Source organism: Eublepharis macularius, chromosome 5 (genome assembly GCF_028583425.1).
Source record: "Eublepharis macularius isolate TG4126 chromosome 5, MPM_Emac_v1.0, whole genome shotgun sequence".
NCBI classification, from domain to species: Eukaryota; Metazoa; Chordata; class Lepidosauria; order Squamata; family Eublepharidae; genus Eublepharis; species Eublepharis macularius.
The window spans coordinates 15,312,071-15,329,105 of NC_072794.1; the positions used below are offsets into that span (position 1 = coordinate 15,312,071).

The 17,035-nt window shown below is 45.9% G+C and overlaps 1 protein-coding gene across 2 annotated transcripts in view; it reads left to right on the top strand.

Moving 5' to 3' along the window:
• The window catches only part of PIAS4 (protein inhibitor of activated STAT 4), a 33,102-nt gene extending 23,762 nt beyond the window's left edge, over positions 1–9,340 (top strand). For both annotated transcript variants that reach the window (XM_054982011.1, XM_054982012.1), the window contains exons 7-11: positions 2,602–2,707; positions 3,671–3,744; positions 4,379–4,539; positions 5,531–5,673; positions 8,343–9,340. In XM_054982011.1, the coding sequence (XP_054837986.1) occupies positions 2,602–2,707; positions 3,671–3,744; positions 4,379–4,539; positions 5,531–5,673; positions 8,343–8,551 (693 nt within the window). In that variant the 3' untranslated portion in view covers positions 8,552–9,340. The remainder of the gene's footprint in view (positions 1–2,601; positions 2,708–3,670; positions 3,745–4,378; positions 4,540–5,530; positions 5,674–8,342) is intronic.
• Positions 9,341–17,035: the final 7,695 nt, after the last annotated feature.

Consider the following 17,035-nt stretch of genomic DNA (forward strand, 5'->3'; position numbering starts at 1 on the left):
GGTGGCGGGAGTGGTAGCAAAGTGCAGCCTTCCTGAGGCCAGCCCCTCCTTGTCTCCTTTTGGAGCTTTCGCTTTGCTAGCAGGTGCCATTTGCCTGCCTTGTCCATTCGTTGTGCTGAGTGGCTAGTGTGTGCACGCCACCTGCAGGACAGGTGTGTGCCAGTGTAGGGTGGGGAGGACCCAAGGCTCTTGGTTGAGGTGAGTTATTTGGAGACATTTGTCTGACTAGCAGGATAGAAACCTAAGTCAACGGAAGACCCTCCCTCTAGATGCCCTCCCTAGGAGTCACAGGGGTGGTCACTGGAGACACGGGGTCTTTTCAGTCATGGCACCACTCTTGGAATGTGTTCCCCGGGCATATTGACTGGCCACTGATTCCTATTGCATAGCTGCCAGACTATTGCCATTTTGCTAGTTTATCTGTACTTTTGTACCTTATGTTTGGAGTAGCTTATCACAAAAATCCAGTACAATAGAATGAAATAGTTTTTAAGTAGTTTAACATTAACGGTTTTTGAAAAGCTGTTGAAAAAGCAGCATGCTGTGTAATAAGGCAGATGAAAGAAAAACATGTACCGTGAATAACTAACTATACAAGCATTTCCTAACCTGTACTAAGCAATGAATAATGGACAGCTATATGTCAGAATTGATTTTTTTAGTTTTTTTCAGTGCAAAATAAGGAATTTATAAAGTGTAAAACTGTCCAAAAATGCAAAATAAATTTCCAGCTCAAACAGATACAGAGGCTTCCAATCTCATAACAAATTGTTATATATACAGCTCCTTTAAATCCACTGTCGATAACAATGTCACCAAAGTTAAACCAGTCCATCTGGACTTAGTCAGTAAATACTTGGATATAAAGTCCACCAAAATTAAAGTCCACAGAAATTAAGAATGGAAGACAAATGTAGCTCTGGAAAAAAGAGCTATCGCTGGAATACAGGGCAGCTCCATAGTCCTACAGGTAGCCAGCTTGCAAACCTGTTTCAGTTGATACCTTTTTCAAGGAATTTGCTGAGCCATCAGTAATTCTTGCTGTGTACTTCCTACGTCAGTTACATTCAACCGGCTGAAATAGGTTCACGAACTGGCTACCTGTAGGACTACAGAGCTGTTCTGCGTTCCAGCTACAGCTTTTCTCCTGAGCCAGAAATGTATGCTGCCCTTTTGGACACTATTCCACTTTATGAATTCCTTATTTTGCACTGAAAAATACTTTTTAAAAAATGTATTTTGACGTATTACTGTTAATTAATTGTTCATTATTCATTGTATAGTTCAGGTTATGAAATGCTTGTACAGTTAAGTATTCGTGGTACGTGTTTTTGTTTCATCTCTTCCTGTGAAACTCTTTGTTTTTAATCTTTGCATAATAAGACAGAGCAGTCGATAAAGTATAAAAATCAGTGAATACAGCAGTTGCGTAGAATAGTTTCTGCCTTCAGGGTTTAAGGGCCAAAAGAACTCGGCAACGGCTATCCCAGGTGAATAAATATAGCAGGCGAGATTTAGTTCTGCCAGAAAGCTGCTCACAGCCAAGGTGCCACCACTTAGAGAGCTCTGTCTGCAGTTGCCAGTGTTTCAGAGGGGGGTGCACAGAGAAGAATTTGAAATACTGATTTTAACTGCCGGCCCAGTCCATACAGGAGAAAGTCGTTTGGGTCTCTGGTTCCAGGTCCATTGGAGGTTGGCACCAACAGGTTGTGTTGTGCCCAGAAACAAATTAGTAGCCAGTGTTGCTGTTCTGTACCTGATGCAATACATTCTTTGCAACTTGTGTTGGCTGGTGAACTGGCTGTTACGCTTGATGTTTCAAGGGTGGACACATGTAAACTGTGTGGCAGTAACCAAGCCTGTGATGAGATTGCAGTTTAAATGTTCAGTTCTTGCCCACTTTTGATAGAACGTGGCTTCTAGATACATGTTAAGTTTTTTACCCTATTTATTTTAGTTTTATTAACTGAATTGTAGCTTGGTTTGGTGTCATTGTATAAGCTGCCTTGGCCTGGGAGGCAGGATGGCTTATGAGGAAAGAGAAGGGCAAATGTTTTTCAAGACGGTTGCAAAACACCCATCAGTTGCGAAGGATGGCTTGTGTATTGCACATATCACTGGAGTGGGGATGCAGTACATTGTGGCACTCTTGCTGGGGGAAGGCTGCCATTGTGCTGTAGGAGTGGGTGGCTAATCCTGTCTTGGCTGGCCCCAGCCATTGCAAATCAAGTCTGTTCCTTTTAGCATGGTCCCCATCCAGGGTTCTCTTGGTCCTGACGGAATGTCAAGGATTGGCTTAATGTATCTGCCCCAGTATCCCTTTTGGACACCTGTTTCCATTCCACTTCAGAGTCTCAACTGTGCAAGTCCCTTGGCATGAGGTGGGAGGGAAAGTATGTCAAGCAAACAGGCAAAATGAATCGGTCTGAAAAGCATCAGAAATACACAGTTTGAGGACTTCATAAAGAGCTAGAGGAGTGACTTTAAAAAAAGAAACTTCAGATAAGTGTCCTGTGCACCAGTCTGGAGTCAGTTAAGTTGTCTTGCAACTTCACGCACTCTCTGTTTTGTACCCCCCCCCTTTTTTTTTCTGGTGCTCAGAGTTATTCTGTGGGCCTGTTCCTAGTGCGACAGATGACATCTGCAGAGTTGCTGCAGAGGTTGAAAACGATTGGAATTAAACACCCGGAGCTCTGCAAAGCACTTGGTAAGTGTTCTTCTCTCTTGAGGATCATGGGCTGGCAGATAACTGATTCACAGCCTCAGTTAGGACTGGGGGGTGGGGGGTAGTTGCTCACCTCAGCAGAAATCGGGGAGAGGAGGGAGGCTGGATCTCTCTGAATCACACCTTAGTTTGCATTTTCCTGGAAAGGTGCGGGGGGGGGGGGGAGTCCTTTGGACAGCATGGATTCTGGGCTGCTTCCCCCTCCCCCTTTGGTTTGGGTAGAGGATGCAAGTTGCCAATCTAACTCTGTAAAGCCCAATGTTGCTACTGTTACAGAGGATGCTTTAGGACAGAGTAACTTCCATGTATGCCAAGTAAGTAAGAAGAAAGGGGATATGATTTCTACTGTGTTTTGCTGGGGAAGGATAGAGTTCTTGTCTAGTCTGCCCCAACCATGGCACACAAGATTCAGCACCAGAAGAGCCAGCCATCTGCTGTCTCTGTGATCTGGCTGTATGAATGTAGGAAGCTGCTTTGCCCTCTGGCTCTACCATTGGTCCATCCAGCCCAGCATGGTCTCTTCTGACTGGCAGTGGTTCTCCAGGGTCTTGGGGTGTAAGAAATTTTTCCCATTGTTTGCTACCCAAGACCTTTTTGATGGAAATGCCTGGTGTTAAACCCGGGATATTCTGCAGACAAAGCATGCAATCTGCCGTGCTTGATGCAAATAATCTTGGGAAAGGGCTGTCTCACTAGAGAATGAAGAAATCATCCACTGTGTCTGGCTGCTCCCATCTCTGCTATTGTTTCCTTCCCAGCTGAGGGACTGCAATAACACGGAGGGGAGGGGATGTGGAAGGAGATAGGAAGAAGTTGAAAGAGTTGAGTACCCTGAGGTGGGGAGGCTGCGGGACTGCTCTCGGGAGAAAGTTCCAACTCCACGGCAAGCAGTGGAAGGTGCTAATCGAGTATGGTCTCCGCCTTTCTTCCTCCATCCCCATGCAGTCAAAGAGAAGCTGCGCCTGGATCCAGAAAGCGAAATCGCCACCACGGGGGTCCGCGTCTCTCTCATATGTCCGGTAAGTGGTAAGAGCGGTGCTCTGGGGTGGGGTGGGGGAAGCATAGGTGGCAGGTCAACGAGAAGGTATCATGGCAGGAAACAAAATGGCTCTTGGGCATTTTTTTTTTTTTTTTGCCTGGGATGAGTCTTCAACTTTTGGGAATGGAGGAATGGAGAAACCATTTTTAAACACTGGTTATTTATTGGCAATATTTATAGAAAATGATAGCAATACTATGATAAAGAACATGAATAAAACAGTTAATTAACTATGAAAGAAGGACCAGTAAAAACAATAACCAGTAGTGTTCCAAACTAGGCATATGTGGATCAGTGAGTATTTTATGTAGTCACATTATACAGAATTTGGGTGCTCAGTGAAATATTTAAAACGCTCTAGATTTGACTACGTTAATGAACCAAGATGCTTATTTAATCCCTCCTCGCCATATCCTCATCCCCGCATCATATCCTAGGTGTCTTGCTTCCCGCCCCCTCTCCAGCCCACTGGGCCAGTTTCTAAAAAATAGCACACGCCAGAACCCAGGTGTTGGCCATCTTTGTCCTAGACCACTGGCACATCCTGAAAGCTTGTCTTAGCTGGCTGTTCTCTTCTATACATGCATGTGCATCTCTAAATGTCTCCCTCAAAGCTGGTGAAGATGCGACTGTCCGTGCCATGTCGAGCGGAGACCTGTGCCCACTTGCAGTGCTTCGATGCCGTCTTCTACCTGCAGATGAATGAGAAGAAGCCAACATGGATGTGCCCAGTGTGTGACAAACCAGCCACTTATGACCAGCTCATGATTGATGGGTGAGTTGAGCCAGTGGGGCTGCTGGAAGGAGTGTGAGGTGTGCCTTGGCTCCTATAATGAAGTGGATGGTGTTTGGATTTGGGCTAGAGAGAGCTTAGTTTGAGCCATCCCTTTGTTCATGACACTTGTTGGCTGACATTGGGCCAGTTTCAGCCTTAACGTAACTCACAGGGTGGCTGTGAAGATAAATTGAATGTATTTCCCTCTCTCGTAACATCAGAACTTTGAGGGGGGTGGGGGAGAGTGTTGGAACGAATTGTCCTGAATCAACAACCAGACTAAAGAAAGTGGAATTTTCTGCCACTAGTTATAGAGAGAGCCTCTGGCTTCGATTGCTTTAAAAGAGGGCTAGCCAGATTTGGCTACCCAGCAACAGCATTTAATCATAGTTGCTAAATGGAGCCTCCTTAGCCAAAGGGTAGTGTGTGTCTCAGAACCAGACATGGAGTTGGAGTGGACCATGGACTATGGGGAAGGTTTATGGCCTTCCCAGAAACCTCTAACTAGCTATGATTGAAACAGTGATATATCCCCCAGCCCGGTCCAGCACGGCTGTGAAGAGGCGGAAGAATTTGTTGGCTGTGAGAGCTAAAAGGAACCTCCATACACAGTGGTGGTGTATCTTTGAGTCCTACTGGAGAAAAAGAAAGATGGCCTGTCAACCATTTGTGGGCTTCTTGCTGGATGCTGGACTAGATGAACGTTGGGGTCTGATCCAGTAGGGTTGTGCTTGAATTCTTCACCCCTGTGTGTACTGTACTGTGCTCCTTGGAGGGAAGAGGTACTGCAAAGCATTTCTGTTAGTGTCCCACAGCGGTTTGATGCTGTGCATGGGTGATCCATATGGTGCCCTCCTCCCTCTGCTGAAACAGTCTTGAGAGGGGAATTCTTCTGCGCAAGCCTCCTTGAGAAGACTGGGAGTTGCTGAGGGTGAGAATGGAGTGCCACGTTGGTTTTGGAACCTGAACTGGTGCCGGCGCTCTCCTCTAGGCTCCTCTCGAAGATACTGACTGAGTGTGAGGATGCTGATGAGATCGAGTACTTGGTGGACGGTTCCTGGTGCCCAATCAAAGCGGAGAAGGAGAGAAGCTACAGCCCTCAGTGCCCAATACTGGTCGTAGGTGGATCCACAGGTGGGTCTTGAAGGCCTAATTGGTATCTGGTGTTGTGTTTTTTAAACATTTCATCTTGCCACGGAAAACCCACACAGAAGAACAGCTTGCACAGTGTTCACACCCACCAACATTTGCCACAGTTGCCATAAGGGACAACCTACCATTTGCCTGTTTTTAGTCACAGTCCAGTTTGTAGGGTCATGCTACATTAACTTACCAGTTTTTCAGTAGTTCAATTCCTGTTTACCTTTTTCAGTTACTGCGAACTGATCGTTTTCAGGATTGCATTTTATCGGTGTTTTCCCCTTCCCTAAAGCAGAACATACATTGATTTAAAATTGTTGCGTGGATAACTTTTCCATTAGTTCCCTTTTGGGATTTCCACTTTTTCCCCCAAGTCTATTCATGTCTTGAACTGGTTCTTTTTAGACCACCGCAGCTGAGTCTGTAGGGAAGATATATTTGACTAGTTTCTGTACCATGCATCTGACGAAGAGAACTTGATTCTCGAAAGCTTATGCTACAATAAAATTGGTTAGTCTTAAAGGTGCTACTGGACTCTTTTTGATTTTCCCTTTCTGAATGGCTTTGATAGAACCCTCTTAATTATTTTGCACTTCACCTGCTGGCATCTTGACTTGCTTGTAAGAGTAAGCAGCTGACGTGCATGTAAGGAGAACTGACAAGACCTCTATGGCTGGTTGTACTGATACAGCACAAGCAAAAGGTACCCAAGTCATGGCTGGACAGTGTGGAAGAGTATCTGATATTCAGAGTTAGGAGACGAGGGGATAGAACATTTTGCTCATATTGCAGCTTGAGAAAAGGGGGTGCCTGAAGTATTTTTTTCCATGGGGGGGGGTGATTGACCGTGGGATCAAAGGGCCAAGCTTGAGGGCTAAATTGGGTTGTCAACCTGCTGTCTAAAGTGTGTGTGGAAGAGAAAGGCAGTTGAGATAAGGGAGCACAAGCCAGAATTGTCGCCTAAGCCAGTGAAATGGAGATGGTTGCAATGGGTCGCAAATGCCTTTTTTTCAAGGGCGAGCAATGTGTGTGGCTTGGATCCTTGCAAGATTCCTAAGGGAGAAGGAAAACCCCTGTTGCTGGTGGCTCAGTGGGAAACCCAGAAGCCACATGCGGTTCTCAGGAGATCCGGCAGGCTTTGGCCACTGCATTGGGACCACTCAGAAGATAGGCATGCTGAGGCAAGGATCCTTCAGAAACCCTGGATACCAGAGTGAAGGGGTTGAGGAAGCTGGGAAATTTGGCTGGGATTTCAGAGAATAGCTGTGTTGAGAAGCTGTGCCTCTGGGATTCGGAAGCAGAGAGAAGCCAGGTATGAAGTCACTCACAAAATGGCGGCGGTGAGGGGCAGCAGTGCTAGTTGGTATCCACTACTTCCCCCTCCAGTCTTTCCATTAAGGTCCAGCTATCGGAAAGGCTGTCTGTTACATCCAGGAAGAGTTGTGCCTCTACCCTGTGGCGACCTTTTTTTTTTTTTAAAGGCTACACAACTGTGATGAATTTGGGTTGGATTACACACCACCTCACAGAACTTTACCCCATTATACAATTTTTCTGCCTTCCGCGCTGTGCTGGAGCTCCCAGTGGGAAATTGAAAAGAGGAGATAGAATCCAGCCTTACATTAAATGCGAGCCTGGATTGATAACTGGGGGAGGATGGAGTAAACTGGCAGGAAGAAGAGAGTTTCCTCTCTAAGAGTGAGCAAGAACAGTATTTTTTCAGAAAGAAATTGTACAACTGAAGTAAGTATTAACCCTCAACCAGGAATCATGGGATGAAAAAAACCTTGTCTTAGGTAGGTTTATCGCATTGAAATACAGCGTTTTGCTAGATCCAGCAAACCTAGGGTTGCCAAGTCCCCCAGGCATGAAAGTGGGAGACGGGGGAGTCATGCGGGGGTCCAACAGGAGGATTGGGAGCCGATTTTTACCAGATGAGCCCCACGAGTGACCCATCGCTTCTGTGTCACACCAGGAATGACTTCATTCCCTGTGCGACACAGAAAGCCTCTGGAGCACATGGGAGCACACTGCAGGGTCCCTCGACCTGTTCCCGTACCTCCCCCTCTGCCAGCCAGGTGAGAGGTGGCAGGGGGCAGAGGCTGGCAGCAGGGCATCCTCCCCTCCCCCACTGGAGGGCTGGTAACCCTCAACAAACCCTGCTTGACATAGGATAAGGCCCCAGTTACCCAGTCAGGAGAGAACCAAAGATTTGGTGTATCCACCGATCTTATCCCTAGTAAACTAACCCTTCTCTCTCATTCCCAACTACCAGCCTCTAACTCTCAATCCTCAAAACTTAACTGAAACCTCCCCTTGTCAAATCTTAAGTTGTTTCGTGGTACTCAGCTCCTATTGGCTGGTTCAGTGCTCCTGTTCTGCCTCTCGCTGCTCTACTTGTTGCAACCAGGTTTTTGTCCTTTTTGTTGCAAGGAAAAACCTGGTATCTCTTGATGCGTGTCACTTTTGGTTTTATCACATATGGCGGTTGGTAGCGTGTATGTGAAATCTAAAATATATTTCCAAGTTCACAATTTGGGTGGGTGGGCAGGAAAGAGTCCTATTCAAGAATGCTGGCCCTGGGGGTGTGGGGGGGGGGATAAGGTGGGCCTCAGAACAGCCAGGCTTTGCTTCACAGCTGCGTATTCTGTATTTTTCCTCAGGAGGGACTTCTGATGTCAATGGGGTACCTCCCCCTGCTCCCAGCATGAATGGGGAGAATGGCAAGGTCCCTGCTGATGTAGTGGATTTGACACTGGACAGCTCGTCCTCTGAAGAGGACGAGGAGGAGGACGATGACGAGGACGATGACATGGGGCCCAGACAGAAGCGGCCCCGCCTGTACAAGAAGGATCTGGCTTCTGCCTGCTGACTGCTAAGGGCACTTCAGAACTCCCAGTGGAAAAGCTTGAATACTCTGGTGCTTATTTGGATATGGGAAGAGGGGCTGATCTCCCTCCACATACACAGACACACCCATCTCGCCCTTCTCCAAAGCGGACCTTCCACTCCACAGATCCAAGAATAAGACTACAAAGGATGCACCGGGGAGCTGCTGCATGGCTGGAATTCGCTCCCAATCCCCTCCCCGTCCCTGTGAAACAATCTCAGGCTCTTGCCAGCTTGACTCGAACCATGGTCAGAAGCAAGGGACTCTGGCAGCCTGTCAGGAATCGCCACTGTCAGTTTCCCTTCTTTCTCTGTCCTCCCCCCCCCCATTGCTTTGTGGATAACCTAAACTGCTGGCTGGTTGCAGCTTGTCTGGACACCAATGGACTGTTTTGAGCCTTGTTGTGTCTCTCTGAAGCTGTGTGCATCCCGCCCCCCTCTTGTTCAACAACCATTCCAGACTCTCTTGAAGCGCCTCGTTGGATATATGAAGTGGGGTGTTTAGGGGATTTTTTTTTTTTGTGGTCCGGCTGGGAGGTTTCTAGAACTCAAGAGAGCTTCCAAGTTGGGTTTTTCTTTCCAGGGGCATGTAAAGTTTTTTATTTTAAAGGTGGGGAGGGGGGAGAGAAAATTGTGAGAGATTGGAATTGCTCAGTGTTTGAGCAGCTTGTAACCTCATGTAAAGAAAAGGTTGGAATCCTTTTTAGCCACTTCTGAAAATAACGTAGAATTCTTGCATAGTGATTCCTTCTTTGTTTTTAGTTGAACAGAAGCCATGGGGTGGGGAGGGGGGGATACGAGGGAGGGGCGGTCATTGTTGGGGGGGGGCTTGGAATGCGGGAAGGGCTCAAACCACAAATCTGTCTTTTTTTGAAGTGCAATAATTCAGTGTGTTTTGGCAGATGAAGAAGGCTGAGCAAGTTCTCATTGGTCACCAAAGGGTCTGCCTCAAGCCTGGCGTGTAGGGGAATGGAGCAGTGGGGAGGGGGAAGGGTGGGGGTGGGATTGGTTGGTGGGCCTTCCAGAACAAAAAAAATGCCCAGTGGATGAACTTAACCTTTCTTTTTACATTTTGGTTTCTAGCCAACTACCTCGGTTTTAAACAAATAAATAAATTACCCAATTCAGGTTGTTGCTCAGTTGTGCAAATGGCGCAGAGCCCAAGCCAGGGTGGCCCAGCCCACAAGTGACTATATTTTTAAATGGCCTCTGGATTGTGCGCCTTCTGTGCCGCTTCTCTCTGTCCGAGAGTGTGCATGTGTGTTTATGGAACCTTTTAATATCCCCCCAGCACTGCCACTTGCCTCTTATCTACTCATCACTGATTCCCCCCACACAAGAAGCTGTTGATATCTGTGAAGACATACGTATTATCGGGGGCGGAGGAGACTGTCTCTTCGGGCATGAAAGGGTGGGCTGGATCAACGTACACCAGAAGTCCTCTCGATGGACTCTTTGGTGCATCTTCCCAGCAAATCAGCCACGTTCTGTTGATGGTTTTTCCTCCCTGGCTGTTACCTGCCACTTCTGTGTTTTCGCCATGTTGTGCAGTCTTGCTTCTCTCCTCTGTTATAACTTGTTATATCCCCCGTTACAACTTCTTAGCAGTACTTCCTTCCTCCCACAGTGAAGAATGTACATCCCTTAATTATTTTTAAAAAGAGGCAAAGTATCACTGCTTCCTGGTTATTTTCAAAAGAGAAAAATGCTTATTCTCCCCCCGTCCTCCCAAATACAAGGAACTGCCGGAGGCCAGTTGGAACCAAACCAGGAGATTCTCTCTTTCTGCTTCTTCTCACCTTTTGAAAGGTACCTTCGTCATCCTTACGGCCTTCTTGCGCCTTCTCCTGGGGAATCCAGAATCTAAGGTGCCTCACCAGATTTGCACCCTGCTTATAGGGGAGAAACCAGACTACTGCAGATGGGTGCTTTCCCCCCCCCCCCCCCGCTTTACCACATCAAAGCAAACATTCCTGTCCCTTTGCTTGACTTTTCCTTCTATAGAACTTTTGCCAAGACTGCCAGAGAGACCCTACGACAGGAGGCAGCAGCACCCACCACTAGAAAGCCGGAGCCTAATACTGTTCCTTCCTTTGGAGAGAGGGATGAAAAGGGTAAGGGTGCTGGCTGGGGTCTTGTCTGATTCATCCGGGTTTCTCTGTGTTCAAACCCCATAATAAATTTGGCTGCTTCCCCGCCCCGCCGCTGTCAGCTGAAACTATCTTATCTCAAAGTAAGCAATACGCTGGCATTTTTGTTAAAAACCACATAGAACCTTCAGATTTGTTTAAGAGTTCAAAACAAAATTTTATTGTATGAATGTTCAACTTTACATTTTAAGCCAGGCAGTAGGGTTAGCTCTCTTCCCCTGTCTCCCCCAGTTTTCTAATTTAATTGTGTGTTAACTTTCCATCTCCTTGGATTTTTCTTTCAAAAGCCGACTTGACTTCTGTACTACCCTCTTTTTTCCCTAGCTGGCCAGCTTTCCATTCTGTACATAACAGCATTTGGTTGGTTTTTTTTCGTTGTTGTTGTTGCCTATATCCTCCTCTCTCTTCTCCCCCCTCCCCCTTTTTGTAAAGAAAAGAAATTATTTTTCTTTTGTTCAATACACATTCTTCAAAAATTCAAGATTATAGTGTTTGTTAAATAAATAAAAGGAAAGATTTCAATTTAATATCTCCTTGTGCCTGGTGTCGGTTGACTCTTTTGCAGTTACTTCTAGAGGTGGAAGCTGTGAAATATAAAATAACAGAAGAGGTTGGCTGGATCTGACCTGAAAGTCATCTAGTGTAGCCTCCTGTATGCTACAGCAGCCAGTCAGCTAACCCCTTATGAAGCCCCCAAACAGGACATGGAGGCAATAGCCTCTGCTCACATTCCCTCCCCTGTCTCCTATTATGGAGGTTCCAAAGAGTCAGCTACTATTGACGAATAAACTTACCCATAAGTAGATGCCTGCTCGACATGGCTGAAAGTGTGCTAGTCCAGCCAGCCCCCTCATGGTCATAAAGAAGTGTGTGGAGGTCATGATTTTTCTGTTTCTCCCTAGCATCTGATAAAAGCAACAGCAAACCAGATAACTTGAGTGGCTTATCTGTTACTGAGAGATTATGCCTAACAAGTGTATACAGAGGCAGCATGTTATCAACCATTTTTAGAAAATATTCTAGATACCATGTACCCATTTTACAGGTAGGAAATACTGATGTGGTTGCTAGTCTCAAGAGACAGTAGACTCTGCCGAAGGTTTCCAATGTGTTGGAGCTAATAACTTGAGGAAAATCAAATCTATTTTTCTTGCTGGTATAAATATATCTACAATTAATTTTGCAGATGTGAAATAGAGACCCCAAAATGCTTCGCTCAACAACTCTATGGCAATAACATTCAGCATTTTTGCAGTGCTTCTGAATGTTCACAGTATGTAGTGTATGTTACTTTGGGAGTCCTTAACAACAATCGTGCCAGGTAGCACAGATTGTGCTTCCACCTATTGCACATGGGGGGGGGGGGCTGAGGCAGAACATAGCTTTTCTACAGATCATGCGTACTCCTGGCAGGATGCATTTTGAATCGGTGGCCTTCACGGCTTGTCTCAACGAATAGGCAAAGCCATCAATTGTACAAGTCCATCTGCTACAGGAAGACACCTTTTGCCAGAGTTCATCTTCAAGGACATTTTTATTTACACCTTTAAAAACGTTCTGTCCTTCCACTGAACATGGCACTTGCAGAAGTTTTAAGAAAGCATAAAAATAGCAACCACGATTACAAAAACCGGCTCAGATTAACTGATGGCCTTGTTTTTAATCATAAGGGCCAGCAGAAACTCTCAAATGCTGATGGTTTTGACCTATCAGTGTTTCATCCTATTCTTTCTCCAATGAGATTGGGGTGCTCCATTCCCCAGCTTGATCCTCATAACTGCCCTGTAAAGTTTGCTGGGCTGAAAATCTAAGGTTGTCTAGCCATCCTCCACATGATAGCACCATTCTTACCTGATTACGGTAACTCAGAGAGAAGAATCAAAAAGAGTCCAGTAGCACCTTTAAGACTAACCAATTTTATTGTAGCATAAGCTTTCGAGAATCACGTTCTCTTCGTCAGATGCATGGAGGGCAGAAGGAAACTGGTCAAGGAAGGAGGGAACTGGGGGGAAGGAGTGGGGGGAAGAGGGGAAGGAGGAGAGGGGGGATGTAAACAACAACAGTCCTCCCTGTCAGATGCATCTGGCGGGGAGGACTGTGGTTATCGAGGGCTTGTGCTGCAGTGCTGCTGAACTCTTTTTGATTTTGCTACTACAGACTTAACACGGCAAACTCCTTTGAATCTTTACACAAGCAAACTGATCCCCACACCAAAAGGAGCTGTCTGCATCTCCATATCAAAGGAGTTGTTTACATCCCCCCTCTCCTCCTTCCCCCCTTCCCCCCCTCTCCTCTATATTTGGCCAGTTTCCTTCTGCCCTCCATGCATCTGAGGAAGAGAACGTGATTCTCGAAAGCTTATGCTACAATAAAATTGGTTAGTTTTAAAGGTGCTACTGGACTCTTTGATTTTGCTACTACAGACTAACACGGCTAACTCCTCTGGATCTATGATCAGAGAGAAGAATTTCTATTCCGGGAGCAACTTAAATTCCTAGACGAGCAGTAAATTCATGATGGCTTTCCATCTTTGCTTGAGAGAGTGCAGAAGTTACAAAACAAAGAGGGGAAAGGGGGTAATAAACTCTCACAAGAAGAAGACCAGCAATAAACTGCTCAAATGTCCCGCTATCCTAGGCAAGAGGGTTGAACTACAATTCCCATGAGTAGCTATTCTTAAAGAGACAGCACATATTTTTAATTACACCAATACAGAGGCTTTCTAAGCTGTGGCTACGGCACAGACAGGTTAAAGAGTTTCCCACACTTTAGAAAAAAGATGATGGGGCCACATGATAGAAGCTTCTAAAATTATGCACAAGATAGATTCTGTGGACAGAGAGGACTTTTTTCTCCTATAATACAGGAACTCAGCATACCCAATGAAGCTGATTCTGGAGAGACAAAAGGAAATACTGAGTAAATGGTGCGTTATGCTGTCCGTGGATATAGTGACAGCCACAAGCATGGATGGATTTAAAAGGGAACATGACATATTCATGGAGGAGAGGTCTATTACTAGCCATGATTTATTCTCGTTTATTTCCTACCTTGCTCCCCAAGCCATTTACATCATTCTCCATTTTGGGATTAAAAGGAAACTCGACATTCAGAGGCAGTTAACCTCTGAAACAGTGCTAGGTGGCAAGATCAAGAAGGTCTTGGTTTCTCTCTGCCCTGATGCAGAGTGCAACTGGTTGGCCACTGTGTGAAACAGGATCCTGGAAAGGATAGACCTGCTGATGCAACGGGGCTCTTTAAATGTTCTTACCGGCCTTGTATATTCGTTTTGAGTTCTAACGAAAAAAAGATCTGCTGCAGCTAACTGGGAAAGACGATTCTACTAGACAGAGGAGATAATACAGTACTGGATTGACCAGCGGTATGACTTGACAGGAAGCAGCTCCATGAGTGTAGGAGCCCTCAATGCAAGGGCAGGCTGCAGATTCAAATCCCTCCTATTGCTGGTTTGGATTATCAAAACCTGAGATTTCCCCCTTGCCTTTGAAAACTGCTGCCAGGCACAGCAGGTGAGTACAGTGCCTTTCCTGAGGTTGGAGCCCTATTGTGTGACATCAGAGCGGGACAGGAAAGGTTCAACTATAGTTATAACCCTCTGTTGTATCACAGCTGCGAACCTGGGAGAATCGGAGGAGACACGAAGCACACCAAGAGGTGAAAGGAACAAGCTAGGAGGGGTCAAATGGAACAAACTTCACTGCCCCAACTGGTTCCTTTGATTTTTCAACACATTTACCCTTCATAAATTGCTCAATAGGGGATGTGACAGAGGGAGCATATCACTTCCATTCTAAGTCGCTCCGTTGGCTTCCCATTAATTATCGGCCTCAATCCAAGGTCATGAATATTACATTCAAAGCCCTTCATGGCCTCGGTCCTCGTATCTGTGCAACCGCCTCTCCCCCTATGTTCTGCCATGGCAGCTTCGCTCATCTGGGCAGGGCCTTCTGCAGATACCACCCTGTAGTTCGGCAAAATCAACAGCTGCCCACGTGCTTTCTTTGGTAGCCCCCACCTTATGGAATGGCCTGCCTGAGATGGTCAGGGAAGCTGCCCCTCTCCTGGCTCTCTGCCAATTATGCAAAACTGAATTATTCAAGAGGGCTTTCTACCCAGATCGCAGAACTGTGTCATACGAAATAACTCAGTGAGATGCCTTGACAGGGGCGGGGACTAAACACTATGCTATTGGGTACTGTCTGCTGGTGTAGATATGCACCGGCTCGGGGCCTTCCACACTGCTAAACATGCTGTGTTCTGCATTGGAATCGTTCTGCATTGCCTGGATAGATTTAATCTCTCTGCTCAGCTTTATGGTTGTTTAAAAAAATTTCTGCAACCATATCCTTTGTTATCTGTTTCCCAGAATGTCCTGTCATTCGTTATTTTGCTTGGCTCAATTAATGTCCCAGCTGTTGATTATATTGTATTTTCATTGTGTAATCCACCTTCAATCACCGTGAGAAAGACGAACTATAAATAATAACTATAAATAATAACAACAACCCATCTGAGGAGCCTGATCCCTGGCCTATAGGAACTAAGGAAGGAAGGAAGAAGGGGGGGAACCCCACAAACTCAACCAAAACAAGCAGGGGAACAAAAGGGGTTAAGTAAGAACCTGTGTGTGTGTGTGTGTTTGTGTGTGAGAGAGAGAGAGTGAGAGAGAGAGAGAGTGCGCGTGCGCGCACACAAAACTGACCAGACGCATGTCGGCCCTTAGGCCTTCCTCAGTGATCGATTGTAAACAATTTGTGATCAAACCCACACATATGGAAACCAATGATGCAATGCTCCCGGTGTTTTATCTAGAGTTCTAGTATTGTGTGATAAACTGCAAATATCGCAGTAGACCCAGGACTGCATTCACACTATGCTCTTCATTTATTGTTGCACTCTGAGGCTTAGTTTCCAATGTATACAAGTGTGTTACATCAATCTACAGTAAAGATACTTGTTTTTATCCACATTGGTGCACATCTATAATAAATACTTTTTAATATTTATATACATACATACATATACTTTTAGGTTGTTACTTAACTGCTTTTGTTCCCCTATAGGAACTAAGGGCCTAACTCTCTAAGGCAGTTTCATGATTCGAACAACACTGTTACCACTAGCCATAAATGCTGGTGCATTTAAACTCCACCTTGGGTCTCAATGAGGGCTCAACTTCTATGGGGTTCAAACCCCTATGCTGCCCCAAAGCTCGCTTGGTGGCCTTGGGCAGCTCACGTGCTCTTACTCTAACCACCCTTGCAGGGTTGTTGTGAGAACAAAAGGGGAGAACAGAGCTCCTTGCTGGAAAGATGGATCAAAATGTATTTGTTCGCTGTCTTATACATTTTTATCTCATCCTTTTGGCAGGGAGCTCTGCAAAGAAACAAGATGCCATCTGGTGTGATTGAACAGTGGGGCTTAAGGCTGGCTGAGTCATGGTACGTTGTGTGATTTTTGTTTTAGCTGTATTGAACCCTTTCAGGTAAGGTACAGAAAAGGGAAGGAGTCCAGAGGCTGTGGTGTTAAAGTCTTAAAACTGTAATGAAGTAAGCCCTTTGCTGGTTTAGGCCTTCCATAAAAGATCCTGAGCTACACTGAGGCATACTGGGCTGCTGAAGCAATGGAGGCACTCCCTTTGAGAAAGCACAGCTGTCCTCTTGCACTTAGTATCATCGGCAATTCTTAGAGGAAACTTGTGACAGTATTTGTGTAAAGGGCAAGACTCCAGTCCAGTAGCACTTTAAAGACCAACCAGATTTCCAGATTATGAACTTGCAAGAGTCAAAGGAATTTGACGAAAGGAGCTTTGACTCTCGAAAGCTCCATACCCTGGCAATCTAGTTCATCTTTAAGGTGCTTCTTCTTTATATCGCCCTTCAGGGCAACTTAACACCCACTCAGAGCAGTTAACAGTCTGTTATTATTATCCCCACAATGAACACTCTGGGAGGTGGGCAGGGCCGAGAAAGCGCCGGGAAGCTGTGACTGGCCGAAAAGTAGGGAATCGAACCCGGTTCTCCAGATTAGAGTCCTGCCGCTCTTAACCACTAGAGCAACACAGCTGTCCACCTTGCAACTATTGTATAAAGCTGGAAGTTCATTTTAGAAAATATACTGGATCCAGATCTGAAAGGCAGCATGGGGCAGTGACTAGAGTGTTGGCTTGGGGCTGGGTTCATATAAAATATATGCTCAACCAGGAAGCTCATTGAGTGGCCTTGGGCCACAAACTCGCTCTCTCTCAGCCTCATCTCCCAGGGTTGTAGACTACAACCTACTACAACTTGTGATAG